The 12,088-nt window shown below is 41.0% G+C and overlaps 1 protein-coding gene across 1 annotated transcript in view; it reads right to left on the reverse strand.

Annotated features, from left to right (window-relative positions):
- Positions 1–5,434: 5,434 nt before the first annotated feature.
- FIG4 (FIG4 phosphoinositide 5-phosphatase) overlaps positions 5,435–12,088 on the reverse strand; it is a 212,580-nt gene continuing 205,926 nt past the window's right edge. The window contains exon 24 of the mRNA XM_075268134.1: positions 5,435–5,646. Coding sequence (XP_075124235.1) covers positions 5,469–5,646 — 178 coding nt within the window. The 3' untranslated portion in view covers positions 5,435–5,468. The remainder of the gene's footprint in view (positions 5,647–12,088) is intronic.

The raw sequence follows: 12,088 nt of genomic DNA on the forward strand, positions 1-12,088 counted from the left end.
TGCCAGATTTGGAGATGTTTCTTCAGTATCGGTCATTTGTCCTTGTCATTTATGAGGACAGATCAGAGCAACTGCTAATTTCTGAGCTATCACTGGCAGTAAAACCTTCAAAATTGTCATAACGTTACCCTGTTTCCCCAAAAATAAGACATCCCCCAAAAGTAAGGCATGGGGGAGGTTTTGTTAAATTACCTAATATAAGGCACCCCCCGAAAATAAGACATCCCAAAAACACTGCAGCCGGCAGAACACTGTGCACGATGTTCCATGTGCACAGGTATGCCGGCTGCTGCCTCTGCTGTGATACCACTGTTCCTGCTGCTGTAAGATGAGCTGGGAAAGCATCGTATGCTGCGGGGAGTCCACTCTCCCAGCTCATCCCACAGCAGCCGGAACAGTGGTATCACAGCAGAGGAGGCAGCCAGCTTTCCTGTGCACACGAAGCACAGCGTTCAGCCGGCTGCAATGCCCACTAAGTGAGGCTCTCCGGCACAACCGCCGGAAGCCTCGCTAATCTCTGCTAAGCCCCGCCAACCACTTCCACCACGGTGACCAACAGCAGCACCAGCGCTGCTATGAAGATGGGGAAGGTAACTAGCATACCTCCCCCACCACCACCACCTCTTGCACCACCTACAACCGGCAGTCATGCCGGCACTCCGTTAAGGAAGCACTGGCATAACTGCCGATTGTCCCCCGCTCCAGCCGCTCCATAAGACATCCCCCGAAAAATAAGACAGGTCATATATTTCGGAAGAGGATTTAATATAAGAACTGTCTTATTTTCGGGCAAAACAGGGTAATAGTCATATGCCTTTTTCACAGGAAATATATATAAATCAATCAATAATATAGATGTATAAATGTATTTGTTGCCAAAAAGCCAGGGGTTTCTGGATATTTTGCACCACTGGTAGCCAAGGCAATTTTCACAGTTTTGAGATGGACAAATAAAACCAAAATTGCAATGTTAAAAAAATTATACTAACGCCCCATATCTAAATATTTTCTGAAAGTAGACACTTATGTAACTTTGGTAGGGCATAGAACATTGCTTGCACAGTATGTGATGAAATAACTCAAATTCTACTTTACTGATGAGATTCTTAGTTCGCACGCTCACCAGAATATCTTCCAATTGTGACTTATATTCTTTGATGGATGCATCCCCCACAACCTCATAACTGGTAGAATCTGATAAAATATTGGTGCACATCTGTATATATTGTTCCCGGTCCATCAGGACCGAATTCCTCCATTTGTCCTAGGGTTTAATAATGATACTCTCCTCTTTCTCCAAGTTCCTCAACGTCACACAGCTAATCAAGTGTATAATGGCCCAACGGAGGACAGAAAATTTTTTTTTAGGATGTGGTGAACAGGACCATATGAATATACCCTGCACTATCTGCAAATGAAACAGTCACACTCAGGATTGTACACTGGGATAGATGTATGGTGTCCCCTATATAATGATGCATTACCCCTGGACCTGCTATTTACACAGTATATAATATGATGGATACTGCATATATGATAATGAGGCCACTGTATATAAAGATAAGGACGACACTGTACAGTGCAGTGCAAACATTTTAGAATGTAAGAATGCTTTCAAAAATAAGTGTAAATTGATTATCTTTGTCAATTAACAAAATGCAATGAATAAACAAAACAGAAATATCCATTTGTCTATGTACACTTACGCATAGCTTTTGAAGGAACTTGTCAGCGACCTTGTTCCAAATAAATTTTCTGTGCATGTAGACAAATCCTTCATGTAATCCCACACAGGATCGAAGATGTTGAAATTAGGGCTCTGTGGGGTCCATATCAACAGTTTCAAAACCCACCCCTCTACAGGTGGTTACCTGGCTAACAAAACTATACACCATAGAGTCTCCCAGACAGGCCAGATGGGCTCTCCAAGGGCCCAGTTGTTCACCCAGCAGTAGCAGTTTTTCTATACGTCTCTAAAACTTTTTCACAGTACTGTATATAATGATGAACATGACAATAAAACCACTCTGTGAACCTCAGAAATATTCACATCATGAATCTAACGAGGTTCATCCAATACTCCCCTCAAGTAGACCCCTCATGCTCCATTAACAGTAATCAACTATACCGCCCCCCAAACCAACAGTTCTATACACCTTTGATACCTCTTATATATTGCACAATAAGTGCTATTTTTAGCTGCCCCAAACTGTATTGGGGTCCCTTTAAACTTCACACAGTAGTGAAACCTAGTGCACCGATACAGTAATATTTCTCTTGAGCTCCTTAGTGACTCCACCAAGCACTATCACCTTTTTTTTTTTACCCCCATTTATGCCAACATTTCATCTACTCATTAATAATGTCCTCAGTACTAATATCCCCTTTGTTCCCCACTCAGTAATAATGCCTCCAAAGCGCTCCCACTCCGAAATAATTCCCCAATTGCAGCCCCACTAATATTGCCCCTCATTGCTCACCCCACTTAGTAATAATACCCAAATTGCACTCCTGCTAGTAATATTGCCCCATTCAGTAATAAAGTCTGATTTGTTGCCCTACTCAGTAATAATGTTGCTATTGTAATAAAGCCCAAATTGAACCCACACAGTAATGATGGCTCAATTTTGCCCCCACTCAGAAATAATGTCAACATTACAGTCCCACTCAGCAACAATGCTCAAGTTGTGTACACGCTCAGTAATACTACTTTCATTGCCCCCTTACAATAGAGATGTGTAATAAAGCCCTAATTGAACATCTATTCAGTAATAATGTTCCCATTGCAGCTCCAAACAGTATATACAGTGTATATATAAATATATATTTATCTACACATGTATACACATACATACACACTTTTCATACATACGCACATTTCAAAGGCACAACTTAAGAGAAAGCAGATAAAATCGGTGAATTGAGAGGATATTTATTGTGCTGTCCTTGATGCCTTACTCAATTATAACTAGTGATACATGTTGTGCTATGGAACATAATCATTCGTTCCACACCGAGTCCTTAATTGTACAACAGCTGCTCATGTTCCACTCCAAATCCTGAAGTGTTCTGCATGGCAAGCTGGTTAAACTGTTGACATACTTTTCTTTCTTTTTTTCTGTTTCACATTTATTAACATTCCAGGTCACGGCTTTGTGTATTTTATACTTTTAGTAAATAGAAATATCTTTCACACATAGCAAATAAAACGTATTGATATTTGTGTACTTCAGAAGTTTTACTGGTACGGACGCTTCACTCATGCACAGAATTAAAAAATTAACAGGAAGGGGTTGTTGTAATGAAAGGAAACATTATGTGTGGGAACATATTGGTCTGGAATCATATCGTCTTGTGACAAATCCAGGTTTCTGCATGGGATCTGATGACTGTTGGGTTCAAGTATTGAAGTCTCGTAATGACCTCTCTAATCCTGCCTTTGCTATGGAGCTAAATACTGGAGAAGGGCAAAAAGGTGTTGCTGTCTGACAGAGATATTCCCATTCTGAGGGTATGTATTGAATTGCTGAAAGAAGCTAACTGGAAGTCCTAGCCACAGACATCCTGCACATGTAATATGGTAAAAGCTCCCCAAATCATTATATCATCATTTGAGGCAGTGTTTTGCCCTACAGCAAAGGCAGGATTGAAGAGCTCACCATAAGGCCTCTATACCATCACTGGATCCCAAACTTAACCTGTATTCACCAGTAAAGATAATTCCAATTCAGAGCAGACCAGGGGGTATCTGCCATGATACCCCTGCAAGCGAAGGCTGGCTATCAATGGCAGGACACATCAGGGGCACCGATAAACCAAATTTTCTTCTGCTAGAAATGCTCCAGGGGTGTGCAATGATTGGCCATATGTGTCTGGAAGGACACTCTGGAAGCTTCTTGCATCAGCATCTCAAACCATCCTCTTTACTGATGGTCTGTCTGGGCTCAATATACTCAGACCACTCACATCTTCTCCCTCTGGCACCAGACAGAGAACCTCTAGTACACTTGGAAACAAAAGGTAACAAAGCTAGCAGTATTTTCCCTCTTCAGGTTTCTGGGGACTTTCTAGAGTCCAGAACAATCTTATTCAATCATAAGATTTCGTATACATGAAAAAGTACAGTGCTTACAGTTACAAAAAATAAAGATGTAAGGGAGCGTTCACACTACTGTCTGTGTCCGACATGTAGGTTTTTTCTGTCTGCTTGAAAAGTCGGACATCTTTAGGAATGGACACTTAAGGACAGGCACGGAGTGTAAAACAACGTACCTGAACTCCATTTAAATGAATGAAAAATGTCACAGACACAGTTAGTGTCCACTCCTAATGTCTGTGTGAGATTTTGAATGGACATTAGCAGCGGACACTACCTGTCAGACACCGACGGTAGTGTGAACGCCCCCTAATAAAAATATACCCACAAGCAAAACAGTATACAAAATAAAAGGGAGTAAAGGGAGATTGGCAGACTGCAAGTGTTTGCTTCTCCAGTTATCTGACCCCGGGGTCCTGTCTATGACTAAGTTTTGTAAGAGTCTTGCCTCAGTTTCCTTTTGAGACGTATGTGAGGCATAAACAAACTTCTAGTTAAAGGGATTCTACCACTAAAACAACATTTTTTTTTTCTATTTACCACGTCGGAATAGCCTTAAGAAAGGCTATTCGTCTCCTATCTTGCTCAGTAGCCTCTGGCCCGCCGTTCCGTAGAAATACTGTTTTTTACCGATATTGCAAGTGAGATCTCTCGCAGCAAGGGGGGCGGGCTCCAGCGCTCAAACGGCAATGGGGGCGTCCCCTCTGCTGCCAGAGAACTCTCTCCAGCGACGCCTCCATCTTCAACATCCACCGCGTCTTCTTCCGGCTGGGGTCACACTCCACTCTTGCGCGCATGCGCAGTATGCTCCTGTAGTTCTCTGGAGAACTACAGGAGCGTACTGAGCATGCGCGCAAGAGCGAAGTGTGACCCCAGCCGGAAGAAGACGTGGTTGCTGTTGAAGATAGAGGCGTCACTGGAGAGAGTTCTCTGGCAGCAGAGGGGACGCCTCCATTGCTGTGGGGGAACTCATTTGCATACCAGTAAAAAAACGGTATTTCTATGGAACGGCGGGCCGGAGGCGACTGAGCAAGATAGGAGCGAATAGCCTTTCTTAAGGCTATTCCGATGTGGCAAATAGAAAAAAAAAATGTTGTTTTAGTGGTAGCATCCCTTTAGATAACGAATAATGTAGGAATGTAACAGAGCGGCAAAAGAACTTAATGAAATATGCCAAGCATCCTTGTCACTAATGTATAGTATGGTGTAAGTTCTGTTTACTGTATGCTAGACGCATATATGAAGATGTAAGCAAAGACAAAAGAACCCAACTATAACGTCTCTATATTCATATGAATACACATTTATTTTTTTCGTAAACATTCACTTTTGATCAGATGTTCTAGTTATGAAATAAAGTACATATAATGATTTACATGTAACGATTCCTTATGTATTCTCGGTAAGTAAACATGTCATCTTTTCCCGGTGGCTGCATGATACCTCTGCCTGCTTGAATATGAGCATGAAATATATCCAGTGACTTTCTGTCAACCTTGGGTGGTGTCACTTCATATATGTTATCCTGTGAGAATGAAGAGATGCAGCACCTGTGGGGAAAAAGAAATACAAGATTGAAAGACTATACCAACAATTTATCTAGCACATACTACAAACCAACAGTACCGTATCTATAGTATAGGCCAGGGGCTGACACATTTCCTTTTGACTATGACCTCACCAATGTGTTGTGATGCCAGAGCCTCACCAGTTAAGAGATACTACTATGGACTGCTAAACAAATGAGCTATATACATAATATCTTCAACAGTGGTAACCAAATACACTTTTTGCCAGTGATATTTTTCAATGTTCGTTGTATAACTTAACGTTTAATATTTATGCAAAGATAAAATATTAAGAAGTCCTATAGGAGACTCCAATGAAAAAAATAGAACAATCTTACCAGTTCAAAAGATGGATTACATCTAACCAAAGTGAGAGTAGATCACACCAAATCATCAAAGGAGTCAGAGTTCAACATCAACGAGTAGTGGAGGACTATTCCTACATTTGACCTACAACCCTGAGAAAATTGACTCTCGCCCTGACAAGGGTAGTACCATTACTTGTCCTAAATAGCACTAAATACACCTCCGACATATTTCGTAACTCTGACAGGTACTCATCAGGAGATCTTTAAAGGAGACCTATAAAAGGGTAAAACATCACACATCTTTGTGTGTTGCTTCGTTCCACACCATGTGAAGCAATGGACAGCAAAAGTGTAACATCCACCTTATGATGGATAAACCATCACTATATTCCTACATACATAACATCAATAACAAACAAGAAGATTCAACTTACATTAAAAACGTTGAACTCAATCTTTCCAGCTATGCTCCAAACTTGAACATAGGGGAGCTTTCCCTCTAGGGTTAGTTCACATGTAAATAACGTGTGGCTTATTTTAGCACTGGAAAAAAAAGCTTCCTAATTAGGAAGCTTTTTTTTTTTTTTTTTTACCTTGCCAAGCTTTTTTTGGAGCTTTTTTTTTTTTTTTTTTTTAATAAAAACAGCTTCCCAAAAAAGCCAGGCTGTTTTCCCCTCCCATAAAGTGAATGGGCTGAAAAAACAGCTAGCGTTTTTTTCTGTGCGTTTTTTTGCAAAAAAAAAAAAAGGCGCAGAAAAAACGCACGGTTTTTGGCTACCATTCACTTCTATTGCTTTCTTCAGGCGTAAAACGCCTGAAGAAAGGTCATGTCGCTTTCTAGCAGAAAAAAAAGCTTGCAGGAAAAAAAAAAGCTAGCTGTTCACATAGGGCTCCATTGTATGGAGGAGGATTATGACGTGGATTCCACTGTCAAAATCCTCCTCCATGTCCCCGTGTGAACTAGCCCTAACAGTGGTGAAAGATGCTGCACAGCAGATATTAGTGATTCTTATAGGATCTTTGGCCACACCCCCTCTGAGGCACTTCCAGTTAGCGGTATATAAGCAATACATAAAAGAAACAATGACAATCGAAAGTCTGGACTAACAGGGTGCTTATTTGGCTCAAATGGCAATAACCAAACCATTTCCCAATAAGAATAACATCCTTGTAAAATCACTACAATGCATAACCTGTCCAATATAGGACCTTTGGCCACACTGAGTTAATCCTTCAAGGATTTACCCCTCCTATATGTAATTAATGGTGAAGGACCAACTATACTCCTGATGTTTGGGATCGAGTAACAAGATATTCCAGTGTCTCTCAGAACCCTACGTGCCACTACAAATCCTTTATCGTAGGTCAAACGTACACATTCAAATATGCATTCACAGGTTCCATTGGTTTCAAAAGATCCTTGTGGACCTTCACAAGTGTGTTCTTATACGCCTGCCTCAAAATATAGTCTGGGTAACTACTTTCCAAAAAACGAGTCCTGAGATCTTTTGCTTGTAAAATGAACTCAGTATTAGAGGAACAATTCCTCCTTAAACGGAGAAATTGTCCTTTTGGTAGTCCCCTCCTGAGATTGAGAGGATGATTGTACTCCCACCTCAGGAGTGTGCTGTCTCTAACTCACCCAAAATTGTCTTAGTGAGTCTGACATCTAAAAAGGGGAGACTCTTAGCATGGCACTTACTTGTGAATTGTAGACCTATGGGACTTGAGTTAAATTGGCCCACAAAGGTGGTAAAGGTTGCAACATCACCCCTCCAGATGAGACCGTTGTCTATATACCATGGCCACAACTACACCCTCTCGACCCCTTCCTCAATGGATCTCCAAAAACAATGGCTGCTACCCACCAGCCCGCTTCCCCAGGTGAGTATGCTTCTTTTTTTTTTTTTCCGCAATGCCCTTGGCTGATTTAAAAGTTGAAAGGATTGTCTATTTTTGCCTGGACAACCCCTTTAATAAAGTATGTTACAATATTTATTTATGACACAAATACTGACAGAAAGTACAAAAGTTGCCTGAAAGTTTATTTACGCATTAAACAATGGCAGAGAATGCTCAAGTCAGGACCAAAGCATCATGGTTTTTCGTGCAGCACTTTTCACAGAAAGTCAGAATTTTCTTCTGCAGACTTTCTGCTTCAATTATACCTATATGGAAAATTCCAGCACTTCTGTATGCATAACTTGCATGCTGCGATTTACAAAAACGCAAAACAGATTTTTCTGCAATGTGTGGATAGGATTAGCCAGAATCCTATCCACTTACCAGGTACTGTAAATCATTGTGGCAAAATCGCAGGATTTATTCTACGTGAGGCGCCAACCTTAGGGACATTTCTTCTCCTGCTGGGACTTTACTCTATGCTCTAGATAACTGCCCCTAACTACAGACAAAGTAGAAATTGTCATTCAAGCAATGGGGGGCAGAGCTGGGCAGCAGCTAGAGCCAGATATCTAGAGCACAGAGTGAAGCTCTAGTAAGAGAGAACACGAGAACCCAGTAGAAAAATATTCCTTCAGCACAAGAGGTCTATAGTAAAACTTGACTTTTATTGGAAAAATATAAAAAATAGGTACCAGACATAGGAAAAAAGATGTAGAAAAACTTACATGGTCAATTCCAAGTATGCATGTATGGTTGAAGACAGACAAGCCTACGCATTTCGGGACATCCGTCCCTTACTCATGGCCTCTTACTCTTCAACCATACATGCATACTTGGAATTGACCATGTAAGTTTTTCTACATTTTTTTTTTCCTATGTCTGGTACCTATTTTTTATATTTTTCCAATAAAAGTCAAGTTTTACTATAGACCTCTTGTGCTGAAGGAATATTTTTCTACTGGGTTCTTGCATTGTTCCACCCCAGCCAGGGGTGTATTTTTTCGTGCACTCTTGGTCTAGCTGATTCTCCTCAAGATTTATGGTGAGCTGTGGACTGTGTTTTTTCTTGTGCATAAGAGAGAACACACCCCTAAAGCCCTTTACAGCTGATTCGCATAAGAATAAAATGATAATTTTATTAATTTTAATAAAAATGGAGATGCAATGCAATAAGACAGACATCTTTGGAAAGTATAGAAGCCGACCTACAAGATACGCCATTTTTTCACCTCCTATAAAAAATTAAATAAAACATAATTTGAGTGACAGACATTCCCTAAAATAGTATAAAGTACATCTAAACTTACATATCCCCATACACGGAAGTATAAAAGGGTATCAGAATTTTTGTTATTTTTTTGCAAACCTTTAAAAAAATGTTTTAAGGGGTTAAAAAGTAATATATATATATATATATATATATATATATATATATATATATATATATACACTCACCGGCCACTTTATTAGGTACACCTGTCCAACTGCTCGTTAACACTTAATTTCTAATCAGCCAATCACATGGCGGCAACTCAGTGCATTTAGGCATGTAGACATGGTCAAGACAATCTCCTGCAGTTCAAACCGAGCATCAGTATGGGGAAGAAAGGTGATTTGAGTGCCTTTGAACGTGGCATGGTTGTTGGTGCCAGAAGGGCTGGTCTGAGTATTTCAGAAACTGCTGATCTACTGGGATTTTCACGCACAACCATCTCTAGGGTTTACAGAGAATGGTCCGAAAAAGAAAAAACATCCAGTGAGCGGCAGTTCTGTGGGCGGAAATGCGTTGTTGATGCCAGAGGTCAGAGGAGAATGGCCAGACTGGTTTGAGCTGATAGAAAGGCAACAGTGACTCAAATAGCCACCCGTTACAACCAAGGTAGCCAGAAGAACATCTCTGAACGCACAGTACGTCGAACTTTGAGGCAGATGGGCTACAGCAGCAGAAGACCACACCGGGTGCCACTCCTTTCAGCTAAGAACAGGAAACTGAGGCTACAATTTGCACAAGCTCATCGAAATTGGACAATTGAAGATTGGAAAAACGTTGCCTGGTCTGATGAGTCTCGATTTCTGCTGCGACATTCGGATGGTAGGGTCAGAATTTGGCGTCAACAACATGAAAGCATGGATCCATCCTGCCTTGTATCAACGGTTCAGGCTGGTGGTGGTGGTGTCATGGTGTGGGGAATATTTTCATGGCACTCTTTGGGCCCCTTGGTACCAATTAAGCATCGTTGCAACGCCAAAGCCTACCTGAGTATTGCTGCTGACCATGTCCATCCCTTTATGACCACAATGTACCCAACATCTGATGGCTACTTTCAGCAGGATAATGCGCCATGTCATAAAGCTGGAATCATCTCAGACTGGTTTCTTGAACATGACAATGAGTTCACTGTACTCCAATGGCCTCCACAGTCACCAGATCTCAATCCAATAGAGCATCTTTGGGATGTGGTGGAACGGGAGATTCGCATCATGGATGTGCAGCCGACAAATCTGCGGCAACTGTGTGATGCCATCATGTCAATATGGACCAAAATCTCTGAGGAATGCTTCCAGCACCTTGTTGAATCTATGCCACAAAGAATTGAGGCAGTTCTGAAGGCAAAAGGGGGTCCAACCCGTTACTAGCTTGGTGTACCTAATAAAGTGGCCGGTGAGTGTATATATACATACACACACACACACTTATATATATATTGTAAGGGGGTCCAGCACACACGGTTGGGGAACAGCAATGAGAAGCAGTGGGTTTATACATCCAGGGGTGTTTTATTCACAAGCACACTGAGCAAACAAAAACAAACAAAAGAAAAAACCTAAGCCTGTCCATCTCTAGCTATACACTTGGCATACCTCACTAACCTATAACCTAGAGCAAGTCAAGACACACGTCATTCAATGTAGCAGCGAAATGGAACAAAGTTGTCCCAGGAGTGCTTTCTCTCACCCACTGGCTGTAACACTGCCAGCCCTCCTTTTACCAGACTTCCTTCCCCAGTAATGACCATGAGGAAGCCTAACCTGTGAGCACCTGGGACTAGGGAATAAACCTGTAGTGGACTAGGGGTGTGGACTGGAAGACTCCCACTACCAACTTGTCCTCCAGTCCAAAAACTCCAGGCCATGTAATTTAGGCAAAAGAGCCTTAGTAGACTATGTTCTGCTAAAATAGCACCCTTTTATCTCACCTGAATGAGGAAACCAGGTGAGATATACACCACGTCCACCACTTTACCACTACATACATGCATACATATATATATATACTAGCCTCTGCCTGCGAATTCGTCTGCGGGTTGTTGGAGTGGATGATCCACCTATATTCAGCAAATTGCTGCCGTTGATGGTTTGCCTGCTCCGGCGTTTTGGCAGCTCTTAAGCTGTCCTGCTGCTGAACTTGTTCTTCTTCATTGCTTTCAATGTGATACGCGCGTATCACTTTGAAAGCAATAGTTAAAAAAGCCTCCCATTGATTTCAATGGGGAGTGCGCGTATGCTGACACCCATAGAAATCAATGCGATCTGGTTTTTACGCGCTCATTCTGAATGAGTTTTACGTTTAGAATGAGCGGAGCGTAACTCCGTGTGAAGGCTCCCTATCAATGTGCCAAATTTCATTCAAATCCGTTCAGTCGTTTTTGTGTGATTGAGGAACAAACATCCAAACTTTCACATTTATAATATTAGTAGGGGATAGGATTAGTAGGAAGTAGGAGGATATTGGTAGGAGGATATATATAAATTTGGTATTCCTGGAATCGTACTGACCCATAAAAAAGTGAATGTCGCAGAAACACAGTTTTTCTCTAATTCACCCCATTGTGAATTGTTCCCTAGTTTCTCAGTACATTGTACAAATTATTAAATGGTATCATTACGAAGTACAATTTGTTCCACAAAAATTAAGTACCCATATGGATCTGTAAACGGAAAAATGAAAGGCAGCAGGAAAGGATTAAAAGAAAACAAAAAACATTATATAGTTGCTGGATTATTTAAAACTACAGACTAAAACATAAACCACCAGCCAGGAAGAGCTTTATGTATTGAAATGCAGCATATTTTAAAATATACTTTAGCATAGTAATAACTTCCGAGCAATGGTTTACTTTTCTAATATATAACAACAAGAAAATCTAATCCAGTAATTCATGACAACTCTGACATCATAGTCCAAGTCTATTTGACTCAAATAATGCAAG

Source organism: Leptodactylus fuscus, chromosome 3 (assembly GCF_031893055.1).
Source record: "Leptodactylus fuscus isolate aLepFus1 chromosome 3, aLepFus1.hap2, whole genome shotgun sequence".
Lineage (NCBI taxonomy): Eukaryota > Metazoa > Chordata > Amphibia > Anura > Leptodactylidae > Leptodactylus > Leptodactylus fuscus.